General features: G+C 34.3%; 1 protein-coding gene across 1 annotated transcript in view; it reads left to right on the top strand.

Annotated features, from left to right (window-relative positions):
- The window catches only part of FAT4 (FAT atypical cadherin 4), a 174,986-nt gene that overhangs the window by 71,472 nt on the left and 86,660 nt on the right, over positions 1 to 16,854 (top strand). The window contains exon 2 of the mRNA XM_043486767.1: positions 8,834 to 8,965. Coding sequence (XP_043342702.1) covers positions 8,834 to 8,965 — 132 coding nt within the window. The remainder of the gene's footprint in view (positions 1 to 8,833; positions 8,966 to 16,854) is intronic.

Below are 16,854 nucleotides of genomic sequence, written 5' to 3'. Positions count from 1 at the left end.
TGAACAGTATAAATGATCTATTAGCCTGAGAAGTTTTGCAAATGGCCAATTTCTATGATTTGTAAATGTATTAAAGAAATCAGAGCAAAAATACTTCTGGTGAAATAAATAATTATTGGCAGACTTGTTAATTAAACGATTGTTTAAATACAACCTGGTGGCATTATCATAGTATCTTTGGAGGTAATACATGTGAAGTCTAAGCATTAGTTTTGGTGCAATGCTTTGTCACAATTCATATGGTAATAGTAGTATTTGAGAAATTTGGAGTGTCAGTTTCATGAAAATAAAAAGGCAATAACGTAAATAATTTTATTTGGCACTAACAAAAAGCAACTGATCAAGTACTATTTGCTGTGATACGTCTTCTTTTACTGTTTTATAGTATATGTATTTTATGTCTGTCTCACAAACCATTTAAATCTTTGTCATTTTTGAAAATGATTCTTATTGCATCTTTTGAGAAACATAATTTCTTTTTTAATTTACTGTTTTAATGGAGTATGATTGCTTTACAATTTTGTGTTGGTTTCTGCTGTATAACAAAATGAATCAGCTGTATATATCACCTCACACTGGTCAGAATGGCCATCATCAAAAAATCTACACACAGTATATGTTGGAGAGGGAGTGGAGAAAAGGGAACCCTCTTGCACTGCTCATAGGAATGCAATTTGATAAAACCTCTATGGAGAATAGTATGCAGGTTCCTTATAAAAGAAAAATAGAATTATCATGTGATAGTTCTATTGCTGGATAGCCCAGCAATCCCACTACTGGGCATTTACCCTGAGAAAACCAAATTTCAAAAAGACACAAGTATCCCCGTGTTCATCACAGCACTATGTACAATGGCCAGGACATGGAAGAAATAGCTTCTTTGTAGACATTTTCAAAGCAATAACTTTATTGCTATCTATGGAGAAAGTCTGAGTGCAGGATGAGAGGGAGTGTCAGAGGATGAGATGGTATGGATGGCATCATCAACTCAATGCACATGAGTTTGAGCAAACTCCAGGAGAGAGTGAAGTGCTGCAGTCCATCGGGTCACAAAGAGTCAGACACAACTAAGTGACTGAAAAACAACAACAAGATAATTTAGCTATAGTTTCCTTACTTGCAGTGTGTACCCACCACCTATCTGCTGATTGCTTAATAGTCTTGCAGTGGCATCACTAAGGCAAACCTTCACAGATTATTTTCCATTAATATAAATATAAAGGAACTTAAAATGAGCAAGGATGTGGAAAAATAGTATTTGTAGGGTAGATAATCAAACATTAATTTAAAAAAAATTAATTTTCTGTACACATCAAATGCATTTTTTTTTTGAACACTCATTGTCTTTGACAAAGATTAGAGGGAGTGGTCTAAGGCATATTATGCTGCTCCCTCCCCAGACCTGTCCACAGATCCCTGCGAAAATCAGTAGCTAGAGTTAAGGAAAGTCTGACTGTTGTTTTTTCTTAGATAAATGACCTGACAGTTCAATGCCTTGCTTTTGACTGGGAGATGAACTTGATGATATCTGGGATTCTAAGAATTTTGGTATCACTTCTTGCAAATGCATAGATTTCTATTTCTATTTTCTAAGTCTATTCCAGTCTATTTTGTCTCATCACAGCAAAGATTTGAAACAACAGACCAGTGTTACGGCTCATATAGGCAGAATTTTATTAGGCAGACAGCAGAAAGTACACACCCAAGACATGAGAGCTAGCAGACCCTGTAGGAGTGGCTTCAACCCTGCTTGGGTTCCCTTTTTATACTTTTTGTTTCCCCCACTGGAGCCTGTTGGTTCTGCCCTATGCAAAATAGGGCTTGTATCCGCCACCTATCAGGAAGGGGGCATGTTTGGGTGTGTTTTTTCCCACCCAAGGTTCCTATTCCAGTCCTTGGATTTTCTTCCTTTGTCTCTTTTCCTAGGCTTTTTCTAACTGACATTTCGGACTCCTTTTTTCCTACTTAGACTACCTAACATAATCTTTTGTTGTATTATAAATTCTACAGTCTTTTAAAAGGAAAAAAAATGATTGCTTTTCATCCTTGTTCGTTAAGAACACTTTATGTAGGGTGCAGGAAGATTGTGAGTTAAAAATATGTTTGGGGGCATTTTTCATCCTGATACATTAAGAACCAATTCATTTAGCTTGCAGAGAGAGTTTGAATTTAATATGTTTTTAATTGTGGTTGAGATAGTGACCACAATGCAATTGTCAGTTTACTAACTGAGGAATGAGCTCATAATGGACCTTAATATTTTATTTGACTCCTTAGCCTTGAATATAGAGTATTACTTTCATAATATCAACTTATATTACTGAAATACCATGTTCTATATTTAGACATATGTAATGATTTGATAATTGCTATTGCTAATTAGCAACTTGCTCATTTGTCATGTAGTTGAATTCTGATTTTTTTTTTACTTAAAAAATTAAATGTAAATTCTCAAAATATAATATCATTCCTGATGCAGTACAGAATAAAATGATAAATTGCATATAATAGGGAAACATTTTTAAGGAGTAAAGCATTGTACCCATTTCGTAGCAACAATTTACACAGTAAACATTTTATTTTTTAAAGATCTATTTGGCTATTCAGCATAAAAGTTCAGTGACATTATTTAAAGCCATACTTTTAAATTAACTTTTACCTTTACAAAACTACCACAAGACAGACACTTTTTAATTAATTGATTGTTAGCTCCCTTAATCTCAGTCATGTATATTTTTTGAAACATCATTATTTACTAGAGTTTCACTGACTAGGGATGAGGTGTCTTAGCCAAGAAAGTCATTATTCTGAAGGTATCTGAATGGCAATGCAGTGATGGTCATAGACAATACCTGTCGTTAGGTGTAGCTGATATTTTGTTATAAACAAGTCAACCATGAAGCTACCAACTGCCCTTGTAATGGTAGGTGAAACCATATATGTCCACTAAGGCCAACTATCTAAGCACAAAGGTCAACATCTGATAGGCAGGCATAAAATATGCAAGTACCTTATCGTCATAGTGTAATGTTTCTTTCATCTTTGAGGGTCATTTTTCACAAACTTATAGAATTGATACCTTGAAGATGTCCCCTGGACTTAAATTATGTAACTTATTGACCATCTTTATTTGTTTTGCTTTCATTTAAAATACAGCCACTTGTGAAGGGAAGCTTCTGAGTTCAAAATGTGATTATTTTTTGCAAAACAATGTTTAATAATAAAATTATTTTTGCTTATTTCATGTCCAAACAAATGTAAAAAACAAATGTAAAACATTAGAGGGGCAATGCTAGTACTAAAAGGTATGCAGTAGTTTTGGGTATGTATTTTAAAATAATGGAATGGATTTATGAACATACTTTCTTTAGGGATTCTTTAGTTTAGGAATTATATTTTAGACAATTTTTAAAATCAGATAATTTATAAATAAACCACTAATAGCCATTATCTGTATTATTTAAAGTTAATCTGATTTGTACAGAAAGGACTCTAAAATTATAGTGTCTTAATTAATATCTCTAGATAACTTACTATTATATTTAATAAGCTATATTTTCTTTCTAGATATCTTCTCTAAATTGTTAATGTTTGATTCTTGTGTTTTATATGACAATATTTCAAAAAACCATACCAAATCTTAGACCAAAGTGAGGGTAGTAATGGAATAAGACTCTTAGTTCGATGGGAGATCCAAGACAGTGAGCCAAGTGCATGTTAGAATCTGGACTCATCAGGAAAAAATGGTAACTGCCATGGGCAAGATACAGGACTACTGGAAGAATTACTCATAGCATAGGGGACTAACTGCTTGGAATCAAAATGTCAACCATGTATTTCCAAATAGATGTTTCTATTTGTACATATTTCCATGGTCAGACTTCATTTCTTCCCCACAAGAGATGGTGGCTTGTCTTATTTTCTTATATATTTACTATATTTATAGTGACTAACATATACCTTTTATGTGATAGAGTCTAAAAGATTAAATGAATAAATATGGGAATCAGTGGCCACTTCATAGGCAAACTGTTCACAATCTTGGAACTCTTGGGAGTAGAAACCAAAAAACTTACACACTGATTCAGAAGTGAAGGGATTGCCAGGTGAAACCTGCTACACCAATGAGTTCAGATCTCCTCCTCTTGGTTATTCATACTCCAGGCTAATGAGGGAATCTAGAGAAGTGATGCTGAAAGCTTTTGAGGAATACTTGAAGAATTGTGAAGTGGAGCAGAGGGACTGGAAAGTTAGAGAAAATATCTAGATTTTTCTTTGAAGAAGAATACAAAGTTACAGTTTTTTGATTAGCAAGCTGATACTGATTTTGGAAAAAGCATAGCCTAACCTATTAAATGGATGACCTCTGGTATCTTTAATCAAAAATATAACCGTTATGTATATCAAAATCCAGTGATGAAATGTTCTAGATCTGTGTCTATAACTGGTAGATTATAGATATATTCAGAAATGTTTAGTTTTGAGTCTATTAATATTTAACTAAATTTATTCTTGCTAATAAAGACAGAAACAATCTTTTGTACCTGAAATGATGGAGTTGGCCAAAATCTCATAGAGCATACATGGTTACAGATTTCTAGAGCTAAATCTAGGGATCACCTAGCTGATTTATTTTTAATTCTGACAAAGATTTATAGAATGACCCAAGATTATATGGCTAGTTAGTGCATATGTAAGTGATCCAAATTCCAGACAGGAATAATATGCACATTTATAAAAATATAGTTATAAAGCTGTGACATACTATTCAAATATGATTCATTGTGTTTATTGAACACACATGCCTAAAGAGAGAGAGGGGTGAGCTTATATATATATAGAGAGAGACAGGTTTGCATTGTAGTAAAGGAACTTACTACTGACTTACTAGCTCTCTGGTATTGGGTAATTACTTACCCTATGTACATGGGTTAACTCATTTCTCTAATGGGAAGATAATAGTACTTGCCTCATAGGGATCTTTTGAGGATTTTTTATGCATTTAGTGTGTGTATAAGTTGGTGATGGACAGGGAGGCCTGGCATGCTGTGATTCATGGGGTCACAAACAGTCAGACACGACTGAGCGACTGAACTGAACTGAACTGAACTGATGTATATGAATGTGCACATACATATAACTTAAAACAGGGTTTGGCATGTTCATGTTAGTTATAACTATTAAAATATAGAAGGGTCTTGTTCAATTCATGCACTCATCATCCATAATGAAGAAGCTACTATACGTAACATGTTTCTACTCTAGAATCTACTATACCTAACTAACTGGATTTAGAAAAGGCAGAGGAACCAGAGATTGCCAACATCCATTGGATCATAGGAAAAGCAAGAGTATCTATTTCTGCTTCACAGACCATGATAAAGCCTTTGACTGTATGGATCACAACAAACTGTGGAAAATTCTTAAAGAGATAGGAGTACCAGGCTACCTTATTTGCCTTCTGAGAAACCTGTGTACAGGTCAAAAAGCAATGGTTCAAACAGGACATGGAACAATGGACAAGTTCCAAATTGGAAAAGGAGTACATCAAGAGTGTATATTGTCACCTTGCTTATTTAACTTATATGCAGAGTACATCCTGTAAAATGCAAGGCTGGATGAAGCAAAAGCTAGAATCAAGATTGGCAGGAGAAATATGAATAACCTCAGATATGCAGATAACACCACCCTTATGGCAGAAAGGGAAGAGTAACTAAAGAGCCTTTTGTTGAAGGGGCAAGAGGAGAGTGAATAAGCTGGCTTAAAACTCAACATTCCTTTTTTTTTTTTAAACTCTACATTCAAAAAACTAAGATCGTGGCATCTGGTCCCATCACTTCATGGCAAATAGATGGGGAAACAATAGTAACAGTGACAGACTTTATTTTGGGGGGCTCCAAAATCACTGCAAATGGTGACTGCAGTCATGAAATTAAAAGACACTTGCTCCTTGAAAGAAAAGCTATGACAAACCTAGACAACATATTAAAAAGCAGAGACATAACTTTGCCAACAAAGGTTCATATTGTTAAAGGTATGGTTTTTCCAGTAGTCATGTATGGATATGACAGTTGGACCATAAAGAAAACTGAGTGCTGACTTTTGAACTGTGCTATTAGAGAAGACACTTGAGAGTCCCTTGGACTACAAGGAGATCAAACCAGTCAATCCTAAAGGAAACCAATCCTGAATATTCATTGGAAGGACAAGGGCTGAAACTGAAGCTCCAATAGTTTGACCACCTGATGGGAAGAACTGACTCATTAGAAAAGACCCTGATGTTAGGAAAAATTGGACACTGTTGAGTGACTGAATAACAACAGATGCATGTATGAGTGTGTGTATGTAACTATATGTGAATGTGTGTGTGTGTGTGTGTGTGTGTAGAGAAGAACACTAAATTGAGGGTAAAGAGAATCCAGAATAGCACCAATTAAACGACATCAAAGATATATCAGGACCTGTACCATGCACTAGAGATAAGTTGTTGTTCAGTCTCTCAGTTGTGTCTGACTCTTTGTAACCCCATGGACGGCAGCACACCAGGCCCTCACTGTCCTTCACCATCTCCCGGAGCTGGCTGAAACACATGTCCATTGAGTCATTGATGTCATGTAACCATCTCATCTTCTGTCGTCCCCTTCTCTTCCTGCCTTCAACCTTTCCCAGCATCAGGGTCTTTTCTGAATCAGTTTTTCGCATCAGGTCGTCAAAGATTTGGAGCTTCAGCCTCAGTATCAGTCAGTCCCTCCAATGATACTCAGGATTGATTTCCTCTAGGATTGACTGATTTGATCTCCTTGCAGTCCAAGAGACTCTCAGGAGTCATATTCTATCACAAATACAGTCTCTCCCTGGCTCTAAGGAATGCCCACTTCTGTTCTGAAAATTTAAAAACCAAGATCTACTTTTCATTGAAAGTTTCACCTGTGATAAGCATTTTGCTAGCATCATCAGGGTTTAGTCTTCATAAAATGCTCTAAGATACATTATTATCCCAATTTTAAGATAAGGAGAGTGAGGCTCAGAGAAATTAAGTGCTCAAATTTCTCCTGTTAATGAGTGCAGAGAAAGAATCTGACCTCTGGTTGTTCTAATTCAAAAACTCATGTTATTTACAACTTTGCTAGGAAGTCGGAAATGCTCCTTACAAGCTGCAGTTTTAAAAATCTCAATCTCTATTTAAAGGCAATGGTGTAGAGAATGGTGTTAACCAAAACCAAAATAGCAGATTTCTAACTACTAACTACTAAGGCTGCCCTAACTATTTCCTAGACCAATTTGAGACATTCAGTTCAGTTCAGTTCAGTCATTAGCTATGATCAAAACTGTCCTGTTGAGTGGTGGAACTACAATAATGACTTAGTACTAAATTCTGTATATTGTTTTCTGGATTTTTCTTTTTATCAATTGCTCATCCATTTATTTGTCTAGCTCTCCTGTATTTCCTACTCATTCTTTGCCAGAGAATACTGACAATCCTATTTACCACCTCTCCTTCTACCCTTTCCTCTTCTTGGAAAAGAAAAAACTAGAATTATTTTGCTGTCTCCTAATATTCACTCTCATCACTCTTGATCTGATGGAGTTTTTACAGTATAACTATAAAAGATGACATTTCATCCTGGAAGAAAAATGTCGTGGTTACATCTGAGCTAAATGGGTGGATGGACTTTCCTCGATGACTTAATTTTGTGATCCAACGGGGGAAATTTTCAGTTTTATTAGCAGTTGTTACCTTTTTCTTATCAGATATTCAACTTTTAGCACCTAACTCAAAAGAGAAAACACATGGCTTGAAGTTATTATTTAATATTCACAAATTGTTCTTTCTAAACAATTTTTCTTAGGTTTTTTTTTTTTTTGAAAGTCACTCAGTCGTGCCCAACTCTGCAACCCCATGAACTATACAGTTCATTGAATTCTCCAGGCAAGAATACTAGAGTGGGTAGCCTTTCCCTTCTCCAGGGGATCTTCCCAACCCAGGGATCAAACCCAGGTCTCCCATGTTGCAGGCAGATTCTTTACCAGCTGAGCCACAGGGGAAGCCCAAAAATACCGGAGTGGGTAGCCTATCCCATCTCCAGCAGATCTTCATGACCCAGGAATCAAACTGGGGTCTCTTGCATTGCAAGAGGATTCTTTACCAACTGAGCTATTAGAGAAGCCCTTTCTTAGGTAGGGAAACAAATAATTCTTACTTCTGATGAGGATCTTTCAAGGATAGTTAGTATTTGCAACCTATCTGAATACCACGTATGAACGGGATGATTTTTAGCTTTAGTCACACTAAGAACTATTGATAGGAGTGAAAATAGAAAGAAAATATATGTATAGTTTTCTTCCCCCAAAGATTGAGAGTTGGATTTATAGGGGAAAATGCTGAATGTTTCTTAAAACAAAACGTGAACTTCTTTATTTTCCCTGGACATTAGTTGCCAATATGTAAACGTTTCAGGAAGAAATTTTATACCATGTCATCTGTGTGTCAGGCAGCACTTAATAGCTGAAAGACAGAGCTAATCTGAACAATTCTTAACTGGTGCACAAATCTGGGGTTTTAGATGACAGTTGATCCTTGGACCTATTCTATTCTAAACTCCTAGATGATAATTTAAAATCAGTTACCATCAATAAGTCAAATGATCTTACTTGGCTTTTCTTTTCCTATAAATAATTCACAACTTTCTCTAGTGTATTTTCTGGGATTTTATATATAAAGGTTCTGATTCTTTTTGGAAGGCTTATTTAAGTGGATTCTTGGTATACAGTTTAACTGGTATCTTGCAGACATACACAGCATTCATATATTGCTTCTTTCTCTTTCTTGCAGGTAGAAATAACACTTCAGGATATCAATGACAACCCACCAGTGTTCCCAACAGACATGCTGGATCTCACAGTGGAGGAGAATATCGGAGATGGTTCTAAGATTATGCAGCTGACGGCCATGGATGCGGATGAGGTAGCTCAGACCTTGTCTCTGACTTTTTGAAACATAATATTCCAGTGATCTATCAAATTTCTACTATATGTTGACAACATTTATTATCTAATAACTAAGGCTAAGCACTGAGTGCTCATTTTCAAAGAACATTAATTCTTGAAATGTGACATAGGAATGCTAACATAGAGACTGTCTAGAGGCAATTTTCTTTTGCTCAACAATTCACAACTCAGTTAATTGCTGGTGCATCTTAGATTCATTAGCCAAATTATTTTGATTTCTCAAAGGATAAAAAATATTTACAGAAATATCTTATTTTTAATGCCCCACCACTCCTATTTGCTATCTTATAGCATATATAGCTAAAAATTTACTTTTATTTGTATTTGAAAAAAGCAAATTATTGAAAATAAAAAAATAAGACAACTTTGAAACTTTTCATTTAACTTGCATATATGCATGTGTGCATGCTAAATTTCTTCAGTCGTGTCTAACTCTGTGCAACCCTATGGACTGTAGCCTGCAGGCTCCTCTGTCCATGGGGATTCTCTAGGCAAGAATACTGGAGTAGGTTGCCATGGCCCCCCTCCAGGGGATAGTCTCTACCCAGGGATTGAATCCACATCTCTTATGTCTTCTGCGTTGGCAGGTGGGTTCTTTACCACTAGCGCCACCTGGGAAGCCCCGCATATATACATATATGCAAACATAAAGTGTGTAATTTAGTAATAGCCTTATTATTTTAAGGAAATTATCTAGGAAACCAATGAATTTTGAATTCCATTAATAAACAGAAATTCATTTCCTAGCAGTAAACTGATTTTGGGGGGCACAATTTAGATTTCTGTCTTCCATGTTTATGTTTTAAGTTTAACTAAAGCAATTGCCATGCTTCAAATAGCATGACAACTTGTATAATTTGTAATTTATAGTTTTCCCATTAAAAAAATAACATCACTTGTTTTCGTCTCCTTGCTAGGTGAAGGTTTTAGTTAATTTCTAGAATTTTGGAAAGAGGAATAATGTTCCATACACTATTAGCCCATTTCCCTTTTTGCTAAGCCCCAAACAGATAATTTAATTTCCTTATCCTCATTTAAGCTCCAGAAGGATACAAAAACTTGATTTTTGGCTTATTTAACTTTAAAAAGGTAGATAATTCAATAATTGACTAATGTTAACTGCCAGTACAGAATGTAACTACTTAGTCACTTATCAGTCAGTTTAGTTCAATAACTCAGTTGTGTCCGACTCTTTGCAACTCCATATACTGCAGCACGCCAGGCTTCCCTGTCTACCACCAACTCCTGCAGTTTACTCAAACTCATGTCCATTGAGTCAGTGATGCCATCCAACCATCTCATCCTCTGTTGTCCCCTTCTCCTCGTGCCTTCAATCTTTCCCAGCATCCAGGTCTTTTCAAATGAGTCAGCTCTTCGCATCACTGGTGGCCAAAGTACTGGAGTTTCAGCTTCAGCATCAGTCCTTCCAATGAATATTCAGAGCTAATTTCCTTTAAGATGGATTGGTTGGATCTCCTTGCAGTCCAAGGGACTTTCAAGAGTCTTCTCCAACACCACAGTTCAAAAGCATCAATTCTTTGGTGCTCAGCTTTCTTTATAGTCCAACTCTCACATCCATACATGACTACCGGAAAAACCACAGTCTTGACTAGACGGACCTTTGTTGACAAAGTAATGTCTCTGCTTTATAATATGCTGTCTAGGTTGGTCACCACTCTCCTTCCAAGGAGTAAGCATCTTTTAATTTCATGGTTGCAGTCATCATCTGCCGTGATTTTGGAGCCCAAAAAATAAAGTCTGCCACTGTTTCTACTGTTTTCCCATCTATTTGACATGAAATGATGGAACTGGATGCCTTGATCTTAATTTTCTGAATGTTGAGTTTTAAGCCAAATTTTTCACTCCCCTTTTTTCAGTTTCATTAAGAAGCTTTCTAGTTCTTCTTCACTGTCTACCATGTGGGTGGTGTCATCTGCATATCTGAGGTTATTGATATTTCTCCCGGCAATCTTGATTCCAGCTTGTGCTTCATCCATTAGTCATTTATACATTTTTGCCAAAATGTAACTAAGGAAAAGGAAAGAAAATAAAGCAAGTACATTTAAGTAATTGTAGTTTTCTATTGAAAAAGATTTGGTGTTTTATGTTTAGTACTTTCTAGTCAATTTTATGTAGAGAAAAGTTTATTCCAAACTTTATCTACCATTACAAGAGATGTATGCAGAAATATTTGTATTATTATTGATAGATATGAAATATCATCAGCTATAATTTAGTAAATACTACTGAGATTTTCTTAAATCTCATCATTGGTCATATATATTTGGACAGCTTAATTCATAAACTTTTATTATCTTTTATTTAGCAAAAAGCTAAAAAACAAAAAAAAGAAGCTCATGCAATTACCATAAGCTCACGCAAATGATACATCAAGTAGAGAGTTGCTACAATTACAACTATTTGATGTATCATGTGCATGAGCTTATAGTAATTGCATGAGATTTTTTTTGGTTTTTAGCTTTTTGCTAAACAAAAGATAATGAAAGTTTATGATACTCTCTGTAGGAACAGAACAAGTAAAGCTCATTTATTTCAAGTGGTTTATTCAAGGCAGGAATTAATAATCATGTTAATTATAATATACATATTCTAGTGAAACGCACTACTCTCTTAAGAATTATTATTTGGAGTTCAGCTTTATTATTATTAGTAGTAGTATGTATAATATATTATATGTGATATATAATATATTAAATATTATAAATATTATTTATAATATATAAATGTATAATATACATAAATAAATTATATATAAATATATTATTAATACATTAATATTAATTAATACATTTATATATTTAATGTAAATATAAATATTATATATTATTATAAATATTATATATAGTACATATTATATATTACATATAATATATATTATTTATATATAATACATATATTGTTTATATATTATATATATTGTGTATTATTATATATTATATATCTTATATATTATATTTATATATAACTTATATAGTAATTATAGTAACACTTAATTACTATATATTATATAGTAATATAATATATAATATAATATATAAAAATATATAATAATTATATAATTAAATATTATAGATTTATAATTATTATTCAGTGTTTATTTGAAAGAAATGCCAACATTCAACCCTTATAATAATATTATGCAAATTCTGTTATAATTTTACTTTCCTCTCTACTTTTTTCTTTTTGAAATATGACAAAGAAGGGTTAATACAAATGCAATGCTGCCTGTATGTTTATTTTTCTCTCCATGACTTTTCTGTGCATGTGTGTGTGTGTGCATGTGCACCTGCATACACTTGCATTGTCTTCAAGTTTATTTTTTGAGATGTGTTTATATTTAGTATGAAATTTGAAGAAGGCTGGGAAGGTCTTTATGTCTAGGTATTTACATCAACACGATTTTAGTGTACTTTGTTTTATTTCTATTGAGTTTCCCTTTTCAAGTTAAAAAAAACTGTAACTATGCCAATGTTATCACTTAGGCATTCTAGGTTTGTGTTTTTTTTTTTTAAGTATTCAATGTAAGGTGGTGACGTCTAGTATATGCAAGAAGTGCATTTAAGGTGGTGATATCTAGTATATGCAAGAAGTGCATTTAAGGTGAGACAGTGGGGAGTTAAAGAGGCACAAAGGAGTAAAACAGTCAAGGGAAAAGGAAGGAAGATTGTTTGCAATTCGCGGGAGGAGAGGTAGAAATGACCACCGAGCATTTTATAATGGCACCTGTCTGTAGAGGTGGGGAGAGTGGAGCCGGATGGGGAAAAAGGCCGTATGGGCTGGAAGGAAGGAAGTAGTTTCACCTGGAACTTTAAAGGAAAGAAGGACGTTTTTGTAGAAGTGCTTTGGCACTATTATTTTTAAAAGACTAAGCTCATGAGATCCATTTCCTTCTTGAGTATGTTTTTTCTTAAATTTTTTAGTGATCTTTTAGTGACTACAGCATATGTCCACTCCTGACGAGGAACCCACATTTCTTTGGCTGTATGCCAATCGGAATGGCTACCTAGGCTTCCTGGGACACTCAGAATTATTGGCTGTTTCCTTTTTTGAGTGGTTTACAATAAATTATTATTAATGTTTTTAGATGAACCTTTTATCTTCTATTCTGTTCTCAGTTCCTTACCTCTAGGTTAAATTTGAAAATATGTATGTATGTGTTTGAAATGATTTCTCTCTTACCAAATCATGGTTCTGTCTTCTCTCTTCATCTAGTTTTGAGTAGGAATCAATATTGAAATGCAAGGAGTTTCTTTTACTTTGTGGCCAGCATTAAATTGTCATGTAGCTATCTTGTAGGTTGATTTTGAAACATTAATAGAATTCTTTAAAACACTAAGATTATATAGGTCATCAGCAAATTATGTCCACATATTATGTAGTTTATATACTTTTCCTTGATTACTAAATCAAACATAAAATATTAGTATGTTAAAAAACCTGTAGTAGGTCACTGAAGAATAATGCCCGGTAAAGGAATCTGAAAGCAATATGTACATATTGAGCATAATTTAAATATCATTTGAAACATATGTTGGATCAAGATAGACATCTCTCAGAAACACGTGATTGTCTGTCTCTTGTTTCCTTTGATAAACGAATTATTATACTTGTAATGGGCCAGGACACTCAGGCTTTATTCCATGGTACCATACTTGCTTTTGAAACTACTACTTAAGATTATAAAATGCATTTACAATTTATAGCTATTTACTTTTAGAATTCCTTCCACGTACTTTTGTCTCTGTGGTTCCTCAGGAGAGTAGAATGTTTTTAAACAGCATTATTTTCACTGTGCTATAGCTGAAATATGATATTTGTTTCTTGTAGCATTGCTGATACTGCATATTTGGGGTACTAAATAAATAAATAGACTTTTCAAAAGACCTCATTAAATCATTACTCTTGGCTATGCATTTTCAGACATTCACTGGAACTGCTAATGCACATCAGCTGATTTTGAAAGTGAAAAATAATGGTTTATTAACAGTCTGATGCCTTTGCTTTTCTGTTCAGAATTATCATAAATTCAGGAGTATTAATTATTATAGTCATTTTGTAGATGGGACATTTCTAAATTTTGAACTGTTTATATAATAGCTTGAAATATGGTTTTGCATCTTGGCTTTCCCTTAATTTCCAAATTCCATTTTAATAGTTCAGAATTGAGTGTAGCTATTTTTCTCTGGACTGTTTCACCAGAATAGTGGAATTCCTTGTGAAATAGAACAAAAAGTACGGAATGTGGTTAGATTCAAAGTCTGAAATTCTTATTGAATGTTTTTGTTAAACCATACAATTACAATAAATACTTTAGATAGTCTGTGTACACCTGAATATACAAGATAAATGTGCATAGTATGTTAAATCCAGCTGTCATTACTAAATTAAAATGTGCTTTGAGGATTTCACATTACTAAATCTTAAGATTGGTTTAGGGAAAGTAGTACAAATGTAGCAAATACCTCTAAACATAAATTTTGAAAGAGTGTTTTTGCCTTCAACTGTTAGCACTCATGCCCTTATATATTTGATCTTAAGAATAGAGCATATTTAATCTATGATGGAAAAGATGTATGGAAACTTCAGATTCTGTAGTTTCCCAGCATGTCAGCTTTAGAGTCTAAATGTCCTAAATTTATGTTCTTCCTAATAGCTTCTTGAGAGTTCTAAGCCTGGATACTTTAATAAATACATTTCTAGAGCTGATATGGTAAATATATACATATAAATATATATATTTGTTTTATATGAGTATATTTAAATCAAAAATTAATTTTTGAAGTTGACAATTCCAACACTACATATACCTCAGGGTCAGGACGTAATACTATATATAATAGAAAATCAGAAAATATTTTTCCTGGGATATATAGCAACTCTAATCAAATTTTTATTTAAATTATTCATTTGCAAACATCTCTGTCATCAAATATATCTAACTTGCTATATTCCTTTTATTAAAAAAATAATTAAAATAGGAATGAAAACAATTAGCACTGTCATGCACTTAAAGCCTTTCATGCATTGTTCTAGGTCCTTAACATGTGTGAACTCCTTTAATCCTCAGATTAAATACAGATTAAGTACTGCTACATTACAGTCCCATGTATCAGGTATTATTACCAGCCAGATTGTCTAGATAAGGAAACACAGGCTCATAGAGGTTAAGGAGTAACCCAGTGATACATGATTGTTAGGTAGTGGAGCAGAGATTCAAAAGCAAAACTATGGCCCCAGAGCATGCAATCTCAACCAGTACAGTGTATGATGTGCAACTCAGAATTCCAACTATAATATACATGTGAATAAGCATATCTAAATCAAACTGTTCATCATTTCAATAATATACAAATAAGTTTATAAGAGATTTTTTTGAATACTATAAAGTTACCATCCCTCATTATCAAATCTAGATGGATGGTGATTTTAATTTTAATTTGCCTTAGTTTCTTTATTTTTGACTCTGCTAAAATTGACTCTTTCTGAAACCTTCCCTTTAACCTCTGTGGCAAGCTGTCCTCTGGGTCTCCAAGGTTCCTCCTCCTCTTCTTCCCTCAGTCCTTCCCCTTACTTCCCATTCTTTCAAAATGATATTCAGTCTTTATGCTGCTGTACCTCTATCTATTCTCATTTAAATCCTCAACAAATCTTGTGGCTTCAACTGTGAGTCACATATATTGACCTTCAGATAGTTTTATCAAACCACTTTTCAAATCTCTGACCACACATCCATTCCTATGGTTATAACCATTGCCACATAACCATTTCCATGAAGCTATCCTTCAGTGTCTTAACATACCATACATAAAATTATAAAATTTCAATGCATAATGTCTCCTGTGTCCAAGCAGATCTTATCCTGAGATGTCTTCAGCAAGAACATTCTCCTAATTCCCAGCCAAAGTAATTTGAAATTAATTTTTTTTCTTTCTCTTTCACTTGTATGCCTATTACATAGAGTTGATGAAAGAAAGAAACAAGAATAAAAGAGAATGTTGAACAATTGAGAGCTATTATTAGCTTACTTCTGTATCCAATAGCCCATTAGATCTTACTAATTTGTTCTGTGTGTATTATGTTTGGTACACAAGGAGTGAGAGTCTCACTCCTAAGGCAAGATAACCAGGGTTCAGATTTCTTTGTCTCAGTTTCTTTATCTTCAAAATGGGGATAATAATAGTGCTTACCCAACTGGATTGCCTTTAGGTATCAAATCAATTAGTGCCCATGAAGTGATGCACTCAGAGCAGTGCTTAGCACTTAATAAACACTTAATAAATGTTCTATTTTTCTTTTCCGTTCCTTCAGCCAAATTCCTAGTTTATACTTCAGATCTTGAGTGCTACAGTTCAAAGATCTGAGTTAACACAAGAATGCATCCCTGCTTTCATTTTACAGAACAGGGACTTGGAACCAGAAAATAATGCAGATTATATAAGAGTTTCCTCTTGAGGAAATGAAGTCCCAGTCTCCTGGGGCCAGAATCTACTCTCTCACCCCTTCTCTGGCCTCTCTTCTTTCTAGTCCATCCTATACCATCAAGAGCCTTAAAAGACTGTTTCCAATGAAAACGAGATCAGTGGTTTCTTGGTCATACGGTTCGATGTGCATTGTAACTGAGATTCTCCAGTGTATGTGCTGTGCTGTGTTTAGTCACTCAGTGGTGTCCAGCTCTTTGCGACCCCATGGACTATAGCCCACCAGGCTCCTCTGTCCATGGGGATTCTCCAGGCAAGAATATTGGAGTGGATTGCCATGCCTTCTTCCAGGGGATCTTTCCAGCCCAAGTGCAGGCACGTTGCAGGCAGATTCTTCACAGGCAGA

Source organism: Cervus canadensis, chromosome 1 (genome assembly GCF_019320065.1).
Source record: "Cervus canadensis isolate Bull #8, Minnesota chromosome 1, ASM1932006v1, whole genome shotgun sequence".
NCBI lineage: Eukaryota > Metazoa > Chordata > Mammalia > Artiodactyla > Cervidae > Cervus > Cervus canadensis.
Note: the sequence above shows the minus strand (reverse complement) of the source record. Positions and strands in the feature narration are given on the sequence as shown.